General features: G+C 37.3%; 1 protein-coding gene across 10 annotated transcripts in view; it reads right to left on the bottom strand.

The window, feature by feature from the left end:
* The window catches only part of LOC138743253 (long-chain-fatty-acid--CoA ligase 6-like), a 121,457-nt gene that overhangs the window by 6,480 nt on the left and 100,823 nt on the right, over positions 1-14,154 (bottom strand). For all 10 annotated transcript variants that reach the window (XM_069898233.1, XM_069898235.1, XM_069898236.1 and 7 more), the window contains 7 exons: positions 12,678-12,773; positions 10,333-10,405; positions 8,445-8,533; positions 6,390-6,506; positions 3,050-3,193; positions 580-681; positions 219-290 (listed from right to left, as the gene is read on the bottom strand). In XM_069898233.1, coding sequence (XP_069754334.1) covers positions 219-290; positions 580-681; positions 3,050-3,193; positions 6,390-6,506; positions 8,445-8,533; positions 10,333-10,405; positions 12,678-12,773 — 693 coding nt within the window. The remainder of the gene's footprint in view (positions 1-218; positions 291-579; positions 682-3,049; positions 3,194-6,389; positions 6,507-8,444; positions 8,534-10,332; positions 10,406-12,677; positions 12,774-14,154) is intronic.

Below are 14,154 nucleotides of genomic sequence, written 5' to 3'. Positions count from 1 at the left end.
TCCACCGGCGGCCTATGGAAATGGGTGTCTCAGCCTATGTGAGGTCACCGTGTTTGATGGGTCTTTCCAGTGTTGGTCTGAGCTGTGGACTGCTACACCATCAATTTAAGTTCTATTAAAATGTGTCAAGATACTAACAAGTTATTTAAACTCAAATGTATCCTTGGATTAAATTTCTAATAATCAATGGAATAAAAATTTTATTATTTGCTCCTTACCTGTTCAAATGAATAAAGGCCAGCCTGCTGCCCCAGTTTTACCATGTCCTCCATGATAGCTTTTTTAAAACCCTGAATTTAATCAAAGCATTTTGTTAGGCATGTTTCCTCCTTTCTTCTACAATTGACATCCAAAACTGGCAGCCACAGAAATAGTGAAGCAACTCGAAATGCACTGCAATCGTACATCATGCAGTACCTTTTACTACCTCTAGGGGTCACTGTTAACAGACTGCACGGTAGAAAATGTTTTGAACAGCTCCAATCAAAATTATACTTGCCGGGAAAAAAAATGAAAAAAAAGTATAAAATACACTATATATTTTAGATATGTACCTTAAAATGAATTTTAAAAGCATACCTCAGAACTACATAGTTCTTCATATGATCCTTTAAATCCTCTTTTCTTTACCCAGGCTTCTGTGGCTTCTGGATCTGATACAACAATACCGACCAAGAAAGACTGTACAAAAGCAGGGCCAGGATATTTATAGGTGTCAGAATATGAAATACTTTTACATTTTAAATATTAAGAATAATAATTTATTGATGAGATGAAAAATTGTAATAAAATGTGAACATTTTGTAATTCGTGCCAAATGAAGAATATACGATAAATAACATGGCAGTTTTATTTTGAATGATAACACGCCAGTTCAGAGTTGATTTTGCTTCATATAAATGTGTTTGCACAACTCAGTTGTACTACATTTTTAATAAGAATATAACCTATGGGTACATTTCTGTTTGTTGTGTGCATAAAACTGTTTTGTCAACAATACCTTAGTTATGCCATTTTGCTTAAAGAGGCTACAGCTTATTTCTGGCTATCCATCCCATCGGATGATGATGGTTCCTTTCAGTCAGTTTGTGGGGTTTGATATGAGGATACCCCACTCCTCAGAAAGGAACAGCATGTGCGAGAATGGATTTTGGGTGAGTAGGGGACTGCACAGATCCAGACCCACTTTCTCGATATCCCCTCCCGAATTCAGTGGCATGGTGAGGTCCAAGAAGGCTGGGGGAAGTTCTGTTGCAGTGAATGGCCAGACCAAGCTTCGATGCAAGGGGATGCCCTTTCTGTGCTTCACGGTATGCGTTTGCTAGATGGCCATTGACCCTACAAGAGGGTTCTTCCATCCTTTGACAGGTCTTTATTTTTCCCCCATCCTGCAGGATGTCTAGCCACCGTCCGCACCAGGCAAGCCTGGCAAGGGAGCCAGTTTAGTCACTGACCACCTGATCATGCGACAGGTAGTGCTCGGGTTACATGGTACCAGTAGCATTCAGATGAGTGACCTGACTCATATAAGCCTATACCACCTTTCAATAATACCATGACTGTTCTCCCAACTCAACTTCAGCTTTTCAAACAACCCTTAATCTGCTTGATACCTTTGGTATCTAAGACTACTGGTTATTATCTCAAATATATACTTAATTACTTAACATCCTCAAATCTCTGGCTTCTAAAATGCCAAAGATTCACAACTGTTTGAATGAGGATATTTATCCTTAATTCCATTTTTACACTGTGACATTTAATTCTAAACAGCTCAGCAGGGGAAATATACTCCCAGTATTTATGCTATACCTAAGTATTGTCAATAAAAATCACCCCCATTTTTTCAAACTCTGGGACTATAGTCTTTATCTGCTTAATCTTTCCTATTATGAGAATCTTATCATACAAGATATCAGTTAGGTGAACTTTTTGACTGTTCTGTAAGGTAGTTTAAACTTTCTCAGGTGAGAAGAGAGAACTGAGAAACTGAATCTTTTAAATACACTTATTATTTAAATATCTTGTTTCTGTGTTGAATAATACAAGGCAATAACAAATCAATAATGCTTTCAATGGTTAAAATGAAGAGCATTATAATCTTGTGTGTGCTTGTCAGCATAATTTACTTGACATCGATCTCTTTCGGTCCTGAAACATCATTTTCGGCTTTCATGCTGACAGAATTGTATCATTAAAATGAAAATAATCACTTGAATTTGAACCATTAAACAGCATAAATTTATAGCAATGTTATTCTAAAATACATTACAATACAAAGTTTTATTCCATTGCAGTTTGTATCACTTCCCAAGGCACTCTCAATTGAAGTCCAAATCCATACAACTTTTAGCTGAAATTATTAGTCTATGCCTTCAGCATAGAGAGGGCTGACAACTTAAATATCCTAAGTGAAAATCTAAAACCAAAAGCTGTAAAGGCTCAGCATGTCAGGCAGCCCATTTGGAATTGGAAACAGTAATGCTCAAGGTCAAAGATCCATCAACAGAATTTAAATAATGATCTCACTTGGTTGCAGGTCTTCAAGATCAGTACTTCAGGATATAAAATATGCCCTCCAAGTCAATGAATGATGACATAGCACAAGTTTCTGCCACATTCTTTGAACAGCAATGCAACCAGTTGCTTATAAACTTCAACCAGTGCATATGCCTGCCTTATCTTTTTAGCCCCACAGACTGATGTATAACTTCAAGAAACTGAGCTTGGTATACCTTAAGTTGATATCGCGGTTCCTTTTTCCTTACTGCGCTTTCAGTAAACTTTCTCCATTAATTACACCTTGGAGTAAAGTTATATGTTACTATCACAAGTTGATAATTATAATGATTCCCTGATATATTAGGAGTATAAATATACAATGCAACAGAAAAACATGGGGAATAGAATCTTTAAGATGAAGAAAATTGCTATAACCCAAGACAAAAAATAGATGTCAAGGAACCAGATTACCCATAATAGAAATGAACTACAGTAAACAATATTTAGATCTCATTGATATCCATCTTAAAATTAAAAACACATTTACCTGCAAGCTATCTCCGTGGACATACACCTGAGCCACCAGCTCACTCCGTACGTAGATGTTCTCAATTTTTTCAGGTGCAATGTACTCTCCTTGAGCTAGTTTGAATATATGTTTCTTTCTGTCAATTATCTTTAAAGTGCCATTCTATATTTAAGAAAACAAAGCAATGATCTCATAAAAACTTCTTTTATTAACTGCAACATAAATCACAATATTACTTTTGAAAAATAAGAAAATTAGAAATTATATATGAAGTGTTCAAAAGAAAACATGTCTAGATGCAGATTTACAGAATTCTGTGGGAACAGCCTTATTCTAAGTCTGAAAACCACCCCCACCCTCATCTTTTTTACTGGTCTATTGATAGCCATGTTACAGTTGATTATTGCTCTAACATCCCTTTGAAAAAGTAGGGCACTTCGTTCAATGCTCTAGTAATTAAAACATCAATTTAAAAAAAACTTGGCTCCCTGGAAAAAATTTAAACTATAGATATTTTTCCAATTTCAATAATTTAGGTACACGTTAAAAATATAACTGAAGTATTTAAAATATTCTGTTGATACCTTGGTCAGGGTGTTGGCTTCTGTAAATAAGCCAATAAGTAACAGTACGATATAACTGGTTGAAATGAAATGGAAATATTTCTTGCATTATGAATGTAATAATTTATTATGAGTTAATCTTGGATTACTGTACATTTAATCCAATTCTATTCAACCAGAGTTTCCTAATTATTTTTGTTTCATATTATATTTGTATAGTATAATGTATATTTTCTTCCTGTTCTTCAGAACTCCAATGACTTTTCATTTAGTCCAATGCAAGTCACAAGATAGCAAAGCAGGAATAGGCTGCTCAGCTTCTCGTGTCAGTTCTGTTTAATAATATACTGGCTGAGATTTCTTTCACCTTTCCATCTGTTACATAAATATTATGACATAAAAAGAGGACGTCCACTACTGCAAGGAAACAAGCCTTTTGGCCCAACTTGTCCATGCTGACCAAGTTAATCCCATTTGCCTGTGTTCAGCTCATATTCATCAAAATCTTTTCTACCAAGTTCCTTTCAAAATGTCTTTTTACAAGTTACATTTGCCCCATTTTCTAACACTTCCTCTAGTACAGGGCTCCCCAAACATTTTAGACCATTAACCCCTTCATGGAATCCTTGATCTCTCATCGACCCCCAGGCATGAACAAAAAAACCCACACAACAACAAATAAATAGGTAGACGAGCCATTTCCATATGCATTAGTGAGGGAAAATGCAGACCATATGCATGGTGTCCGGGCCTCCCAGCAACACCCCAATCACCAAGTAACAAGTCTTTAAATTAAGCAAGCAAATGATTACAATAACAGTACTTTAGAAGCTCATTCCAAATACCCACAACCCTCTGTGTGAAAAAAGCATCCTTCAGGTGCCTTTTAACTTTTTCTCCTCTTAACTTAATCCTCTGCCTTTAGTTTTAGATTTGCTTTCTGTGGGAAAAAGGCAATGAACATTTTCTTAAGCCCCTCATGATTTTATAAACCTCAACTAGGCCACCTCTCAGCCACCTAATGTTCCAGGGGAGCCAATTCTCAGCTGACTCAGCCTCTCTTTAAAATTAAAGACCACCAGTCCTAATAATTTACTCATTTATCTTTTCTGTAAGCTTTAGCTTATGATATTTTTCCTGTAGTTTAGTGAACAATACTCCAAGTGCAGTCTTATAAAACAACATTTTTGCAGCTGTATTCAATGCCCTATCCCATGAGAAAAACCTTCTTCTGTCTGTATCAACACTTTCAATGAACCACGTACCTGAAACCTAATTTTTTTGTTCTACAACACTTCTCAAGGCCCTGTCATTGACCATGCAAGTCCAGCCCTGAGTTAACCTACCAAAAGGCAACACCTCACACTTGTCAGAGTTATATTCCATTGGCCATTCCTTGGCCAACATTCTCAGTTCATCTAGATCTTGTAATCATAGACAACCACTTGTCCACTATTTCACACATTTTTGTGCCATCCATACATTTATTCCAGATGTAAAATAGCATCTTCCCTTCCTTAACATATTCATTTAGAAAATGAATTTATTGAATTTATACTGCAGCAATACTTAATCATATAACCAACTGTTTGCTATGTATTATAAATGTAAATCACAAAAGTCTTCAGACAATGTATTGTTCTAGATACCACCATTTATGTTTTGATAGCAATTTATAAAAACAGTGGTACTTAGGATTTCTATGTTTTACAAAGGCTAAATTAAACAATATATAGTAAAACCCCCTGGTATCCTGCATCTATGAGGACTGTTAGATGTTGGATAAGCAAGTTTTCCAGCTGCTTGATACTCACTCTTTCAATGCCTAGCTAATACATCTTTATAAGGAATAAACTGTTTAAAAGAGACAAAAATATTATACTGTACTTGCACTGAACACATTTCACTTGCATGAGTATATAAACCTGAAAGGATTGTACTTAATTTTCAGTTACCTTCTTAGAAAACATTTAACCATCCCTGCATCTCCATGGAGATGCCCAAAAGATGAATAAGAATATTATAGATAATTAAATCTTCCCCCCACCCCCAAGTTTACAGACAAAGCCTTACCAATATATGGTACTTAATAATACACTAATAAAGATACTTATTAAGCAAGGAGCGAGCCTCTTATTAAGACTCTTACTAGCCAGGCAGCCAATGGCAAGCAGTATCACCCAGTTATTAATGCCGGGCAATACCATTTTATTCAAATGCAACTTCATTCAAATAGCTGTTAAGAGCAAAGCAAGACCAAGGCACTCCACTGGCTGAATATTTGCTCCCATCTTCACCAAAGGTTTATGCGCTACTTCAGAAAAGATTTGCTTTTACAATTTTAAACTTTGAAAAAAAAAAATTTATTCAATCTTAATTATTTTAATTTTAACTGGGGTGGCACAGATGGCGTTGAGGTTAGTGCAACATTTTAACAGTGCGAGTGACCGGGTCTGGTGTTCGAATTCCATGCTGTCTGTAAGGAGTTTGTATGTTCTCCCTGTCCTCTGCCTGCTCCAGTTTCCTCCCACTGTTTAAAAATGGACCAGGAGTTGTAGGTCAATTCAGTGTAATTGGGCGGCTCGGGGCTCGTGGGCCGAAAGGGCCTGTTACCGTGCTGTATGTCCAAATTTAAAATTTATTTTCCTCAATTTATTTTTGTCAGTTGCTTGAGTTGGCCATTTGCTTGAATTCCAGATAACAGGGGTTTTACTATATTCAAAATTTAAAATTCCAACAAATCATAACTGATTAGTTAAAGTCCTCCACAAATATATTTGATGGTAGATACATACCGTTAACCATTTGCCAATATCCCCAGTATGTAACCATTCGTCTCTGTCCAAGGCTTCAGCAGTTTTCTCAGCATCCTTCAGGTAGCCTTTGAAGACATTTGGTCCTTTCACACATATCTGCCATATAACATATACACACCACAGGGAGTCAACAAGATTCTGTTTTGACTCTATTTCTCAATCTTCCACAACCAGGTATCTTCTTTAAAGTTAGGGATGGCTCAGTATTTGTTTTGTTTTCATTGCTGTCTGATAACATCAGAGTGCCCTGTCTAGCAAGTTAGAATATTACTGAGAAATTGGCAGGGTGATCACAGCAGCAATAGCATGGTAAACAATTTGCTCCTCAAAAAGAAACAAAAGAAGCTGACAATTACATTCTAGGAACAGAAGGAATTTTTTTTACCACTATCCTTTGCCCTCTCCCCTATCAGTTCTCAGCTTCTTTCCCTTCTACTCTCCCATCTTAATCCACATTACCTCTTATCCTGTGCTCCTCCCCTTCCTCTCTCCCCCCACTTCCCACGCCATCTTTTTATTCAGGAGTCCACCTGTTTTGCCACATACCCGATCAAGGGCTTAGGCCCGAAATGCTTACTTCCTAGAGATGCTATGTGACCGGCTGAGTTTCTCCAGCACTTTTTCTGCATTGCATTGGATCCCAGAATCAGTAGATTTTCTGTTTTTAATCAGTTATTGACATCTTCTATTGGAATTTGACTGCCGAAATCTCAATGATGTTAGGCAAGAAGATCATGCTCACAAGCTAGAAGGACAATCCTACCTTGTTAATATTGACAGAAAATTATTAATGGAAATCGAGGCGCACTGCAAGTTGCATGATCATAAGTTTTATTTTTGTTCTGGATCCTCTGTTCATCTGCCGTACCAACATCATTCACCCTAGCTCTTTTGGTAGCCCCAGCATAACCCCTACACCTACCAATTTTAATCCTGACTTCTCCATGTTTGATCCCAGTTCATTGATCCTTAACTCTTCTCACACCTAGGCCTGATATCCCCATACTCTTACCATTCCTTGGACTTTCATGTTAAGTCTGTTCACTTGTGCATGATATTTTGGTTCTCAAATGCAACTGCATTTCCAAAAACAGGACCAGTGTGCTCTTCAGGTTATTTCTATGGGCACGTGTGGAGGCAAACACCATCTACTGGTAGAGGATTATTAGCTTGTGAAAGGCACTAGAGGAACTCAAGCAGGTCGAACAACATCCATACAGTGAAATGGACGTTGGGTTGAAACTGTGCTTCAAGACTAAGAATTGAGATAAAAGACAGGCAGTACTGTGGGAGGAGTCAACGGGTGGACTAAGGATGGCAGATAGGTGGAGCCAAGGGGGAGAAGGGGGATGGAGTTTTGAGAAAAAGACAGGATAGCAATATGTAGAGGTATTCAAAGGGGGAAGAGGGGAAAAAGGTAGGAGGGAGGGGAGGAATAAGTTGGAGAATGCACCATATTCACCATCTCCACCAATTTCAAGTAGGCCACTCCCCTCTTAATCCCTTTCCCGCCATCCACCATGGTCCTCTCACACATCCTTCTTTTCAAACCCTCAGCATCTTGTTACCCCTCCTTGCCACATTCTTCATTAGCTTATCAAGCACACTTCCATTCAACCCCCACTATTTCATCTAGCTACATTAATCATTTGTATTGTACCTCCACTTCACCCTGCATGGACGTAAATCAAAAAATTCTGTAGACACCATGGTTGAAGTAAAAACACAAAATGCTGGAGAAACTCAAGGAGGTCAACAGCGTCCTTTATGTAGCAAAGGCAAAGATACAGAACCAATGTTTCGGGCTGGAGCCCTTCTTCAAATATACTTTCATGAAGGGCTAAAGCCAGAAACGTGTTATGTATCTTTGCCTTTGCTACATAAAGGACACTGTTGACCTCCTGAGTTTCTCCAGCATTTTGTTTTTACTTCACCCTGCATAGGTTATGGCTCTTCAATTAAATAATGCATCACAGCAAATATGGAACACCTACGATTAAGGTTGATAATGACGAGACATTATGATTCACCTACCTCTCCTTCTCCTTTTGCTGAAAAATATTTCATTTCTTCTACATCAATGAGTTTGAGAAAATTGCATGGCAGGGGAGCTCCAACATGACCTGGAGAATGCAAATTAAGCAATTTATAAAATTTTAAAAAGCTTGAATCCTTTTTTTGTAATGAAGGATGATAAAGGATGGTTGAAGTACAATGTTGAAAAGTATTTAAATACTGTTGAACAACCTCCCCTTCATTGTCATTCCCCATGAGTTTTCACCTTGCCCCTCTTGCTCAGGTCCCCTTTACTCTGTTTCATTCCATGCTTTATACCCTGCACTACCCACTACCCTCTTTCATTTCTTCCTATCCTACCTTGCTCTCTTTTGCACATACTTCCCTTTTGCTTCATCTTTACATTTTGCTCTTTTTGTCCTTCATTTCCCTCCCTTTTTTTCCCTTTCTCTTTCCCCATATCCCCTCAACTAAAATAATCCATTTCTCTTCATACCACCATCCTTCTATCAATCCTGCATTATACTTCTTCCTTCCTCCCATCTTCTTGATCACCCCATTCCTTTTCTCTACATCTCTTTCTAACTGTTCCCTGCTTTGGCCCAACTCTCCCCATTCTTTTTTCTTATCCTGCTTTCCCTCCTCTCCATTTTCTTCAAGTCCCTGCAAAGTCATTAAATAATTTTCTCCTTTCACACTTCTTCCTCCTCTCAATCATTTATACACTCTCCTAAATCTTTCATTATATTCTGCTTCAATGTTTTGCAAGCACTTTTTTAATTTGTCCTTTCCCTTTTTCTCTCCAGTTTCTTCACCATTTCTATGCCTTTACTCTCCTCTCCGCCCTACTGAAAAATTATCTATGTACATCTACCTTTCAGTCTCATGTTCTTCTCCTTTCGTTCCTTCCAATTTCCATTTGGCCTCCTCCCTTTTTCTTGAAACGCATTCTGTGTCCATTTCCATTCCCCCCTCTTTCCTTTCACCTTTCTCCACTGATTCACAATACACTCTCACAATGCCCCATTCTTGTTTTTCTCTCTGCATTGATCTCTCTTGTCCTGAACAACTTACCCTTTAATTCTTAGGCCATCTTCCTCTTTAAATCAGAACTATTTTCACTTGTGTGCCACTTGTCTCAATTTTGCTAAGTTAATTTTGTGATTAAAAAAGAGCAAGAAATGATTTGGTTTTACTAATTGCTAAAACCCCCTGATGGAATTTGAATAATACATGCCTTATACTATTCATCAGAGACAAAATTATCCTCGTGTCTCTGTACTATATTTTAAAAGCTTATTATTTTTATGTCTATTGTGAGCAATCAGTTAATCATAAAATTAGTCAGTTAATTACAAAATTCTGTTATTTTATATTGCAACGTAATAGTGACAGACGCCAAGCTGCGAAATGGAGTTATGATTTGCAAGTGTCACAAAAAGAAACTGATTGGGTGCATAAATAATTTGGACACAGTTGGTCAGTCATCTGAAGGGAAGAGTAAAATTACAACTGGATAAACAAGATAATACTGCCAGTTTGGATAATAAATATTTAATCAATTCCTACATGATCTTCTTACTGACAGAGAGTCTGTTAAAGATTTAAATGTTAGAATACATCTATTGGGTTCAAGCTTGCAAAGGGCATTGAAGTAAAAAATGCATCATCATTTTTTCTCACCAAACTGAGGTACATCGTCTGATTAATCTCCCAAGCCTATTTCAGGATTCATGGATTATTGTTAAGACATGTGACTATCAATAAGCAAGGATTGATCAAATATGATCAGAGTTTGTTCTGGTATTCTCTAGTAGTCAAAGATCATTTTAAGAAACTTGTATAAACCTCCAGAGGTATGGAGTGGTATTGTGTTGGAAGCAAAAATACAAGTATCAGATAGTACCTGATGTCCAATCTCCAGGTGTTGTAAATGTACATCCAGCTGTGCACTCAGTCTGTCCATAACCTTCATAGATCTGAGAATAGCATGGGAAAGATTGTAAGAACATAATTAATTAGATGATTTCTTGAAATGATCAAAAGCTTTGAGTTTCTCTAATGTAGGAATAAAGGGAGATGTTGATATCGTGACTGGTATTTCTCAATTTCATTTTTTAAAATCTTTAATGCTACTAGTTAAAACTAGATGCAGGATAGAAACCTCTATAAAATGAGGCTTTAAATGAATAAGTGATAAATGATAAAAACAAAAAAAACCATCACTCAGCTGGCTCTTTGAGATATTGAGGAACAGGGGGTCCTCTCAGTAAGTCTATATATCCTTTAAGTGGTAATGGAGGGAGGTAACATGGTTTAGAAGGCTTAAAGCATACTAGTCTTCATTAGTTGAAATGAAGTAAGCAGGTTGTGCTTCAACTTTATAAAACCTTGGTCACATCTCAAGTTTTGCATTCAGTTCTGGTGGCAAAAATATAGGAAGTATATGGCATCACGAGCACAGATGCAGAGAAAATTCACCAGGAATATGCTTGAGACAGAGGTTTACTTATGAGATTACAGAAGTTAGGCATTTTCTTCTTGGAGTAGAGGAGATTGAAGGGGACATGATTGAAGGATATAATATTATAAGTGTTTGTAGTGGCCCGCGCCTTGGGCCGACAAAGGAAATGGCTTTCAAACGCAGTGACTGGCAAAGCAGCGTGCGAGCTGTGACGTCCGTTTCCATAGGCCACCGGCAGAGCAGCAAAACTAGCCAATCACCACTGGTGGATTGTAGGAGGCCCAATTGGGGCCCGGGCATCCAAGGAAACCAATTGGCAGATGGCCCGCTCCAGCCAAACCCAGGTGGTGACGTGGCCGAGCGGACTAGAAGAAGCTGAGCTGCCACTGAATAAACTCAGTGTCGAATACACTCTACTGGTGTGTGTGACTTTCTTTTCCTGTGGATTCAAGCTACAGCTTTAGGGGTATAACCAAGAGCTATAACCTAGTCGTAGCTGTAGTGACCTTGCTGTAGGTTAATATACAAGCAGACTGCAGGAAGATTTTCCTATATTAAAGTTAGATAAAACTAGAGCAGTGGTTCTCAACTTTTCTCTTTCCACTCACATACCACTAAGTAATCCCTATGCCATTGGTGCTCTGTGATTGATAAGGGATTACTTAAGGTGGTATGTGGGTGGAAAGGGAAGGTTGAGAATCACTGCTCTAGACCCAATTGTTACTGAAATATTTTGCTTGAGAAAAATCATCAGTGACCCATTTCCTTTGGAGTTATAAAACCATGCACATAATGAGTCAATTAGGTACAATTAAAAGAGTGGTTTTCAACCTTTTACTTTCCACCCACATACCACCTTAAGTAATCCCTTACTAATCACAGGGCACCTATGGCATAGGGAATACTTAAAGTGGTATGTGAGTGGAAAGAAAAAGGTTGAGAACCACTGAACTAGAGGAAAAATGGATCAAAATGCAAGGTGATCAGGGGAAACTTCTTCATGCAGAGAATGACAAGTATCTGAAATGTATTGCTTGAGACAGTGGTCAAAGGTGGATTCCTGACAGCATTTAACAAGCAAGTAGTTAAGCACTTGAATTGCTGAGGCATAGAGAGCAACGGAACCGTTAGTATGGGTGATGACATTACTATGGATTGATTGGAATGGATTTTTGATCTGACCAACAAAAATGACAGTGCAAGATTGTTTTTGAAGATCTTAATGAACATATTCTGATAAATATCCTCTACTTATAACTATTAAAGAAAAATATTGTTAAAATAGTTAAGAAGTGATGGTGGAAGTTTCAATAGTGTTTCACGAGTGATGGAATCATTGCATCACACTGCAGAATGAGTTTATCATGCCAATTGTTTATGATAAAGTAGAATCTACATTGAGCTGTTGGTGAATAACTGCACATTGATTGTATTCCTCCTTCCATCACCACCATTTACTAAATGTCAAGTTTTTTTTTCTTTTTATATTTTTATTGATTTCAATATACATAAATGTGCATATATAATGCATTTACAGATTACACAATAAAAATGGTAATTTACATTGCTCAACAAATTTTATAATGTACATCCATAATATATAAAACATAGATACATCTAATAATTTTAATACAGATAGAAAACTGTAATTGTTCCTAAAGTAGTAAAGTTTAGGATTTCTATTACAGGTATGTCTAAAGGTTATGGAAAAGATTCAATAATGTTCCCCACAGCCTCTGAAACCATCACCAGTTTGAAACTAAAAAAATAAGTACAAATTCTCATACCTGGCAACCCAATGCTGCTCTCAAGAAACCAAGCACAGCTGGAGAGGCAGGAGCTGCCCCTGTGACAATCATTCGCAAATTTCCCCCCAAACTTTCCTGTGTAAATAAATACATTCACAGTTAATACAATGGTAAAATGTTTCACTCAACTTTGGATTATGGGAGAGTATTCACAAAAACAATACAGATAGCATCCAATACCCCTTATGCAAAGATCTGAAAATCAAAAGGATCCAAAATCCTAATTTTTTTTTACAAAAAAATCAACAGCTGACTTGCCTGGGGGGGCTCTGATGCTCTGTTGGCGCCATTTTAATTGCAATAGCAGTAAAAAAAAATCTTTGCTTCTAGCCGGGAAAATGCCAAATGGAGCTGGGTTCAAATCTTCATTATTAGCTGCAGCTGGAGTCGGCGACGGAGACTCCATTCTCAGCATTAGGTGCTGTGCTACCCACATTGAAGAAGTCATCTCTGGATCCGAGGCAGGAGCATGGACTTTGGGGTCATGGGAAGGAACGGGGGCCATTGATGGGGAGCGGCAGCAGCGGAGGGGAGATGTCGGGAACCAGCAGCAGCTCTGGGAAGATGGTCTTCTTTTGTAAGCAGAGATCACATTTTTTTTTGTTGGTTAAGTACTAAACATTATTTCATGTCAATTTTCCACATGGCATCATGTCAGTGCTCAAAAAGCCTGCCATTGTTTGTTGTTGCTGTTTAACCACTGATACTGATGCTACTGAGTTACTTAGTTCATTGTTCCAGAATCCAGAAAAAAAGATGTCCCAAGGGATAAGTGGTACTTGACCTGAAGTTATAGCCAATCATTTCATTTCTGGAAAATGATTTCAGAATCAGAAATGATTAATACTGATGAGGCAATGCTGTATTTCTAGCCTATAATAATGATTCTTGGCTCTGATCACATCGTAGATAGCCTTATAACCAATCTATGAGGTTTCCCAAAGGGATCTTGCAAATACTATTGTGTTAGTATGAGGTAAACTGCTCCCGATGGAATAACAGAGAAACAAAAGATGAAAAATTAAAGCTAAAATGAAGCAAGAATTCCCTCCACCAAAAGATGCAAATTTATAAAATTACATCATCATTATGTTAAATTTGGAAATTGATGACAGTTCTTCCATATTGACATAGCAAAACAAAGTAATTGTGAATGGAGGCAATATTTTAAGTAAATGAGCCTGATGTTAATTCATTGATTTTTATCATCAAATGTCTTATTTTTCCTCATCTCTTTTTAATTAAAATATTCTTCTAAATGCAATTGAATGGGAAGATTTGTGTGCAAGAGAGTAAACCATTCTATTTTCAAATTAAAAACTATTCTTTTGTGGGGTAATAAGAAATGGATGATGGGTTTTCTTCTGAAAATTTACTGACCTAAGTTTTACATTAATAGTTCCATTTATGTAAAGCGGCCAGGATTATTCTCCAGCCTAAATGTCATGTATTTTCC

The sequence above is a fragment of the Narcine bancroftii genome, chromosome 9, assembly GCF_036971445.1.
Source record: "Narcine bancroftii isolate sNarBan1 chromosome 9, sNarBan1.hap1, whole genome shotgun sequence".
NCBI lineage: Eukaryota > Metazoa > Chordata > Chondrichthyes > Torpediniformes > Narcinidae > Narcine > Narcine bancroftii.
Note: the sequence above shows the minus strand (reverse complement) of the source record. Positions and strands in the feature narration are given on the sequence as shown.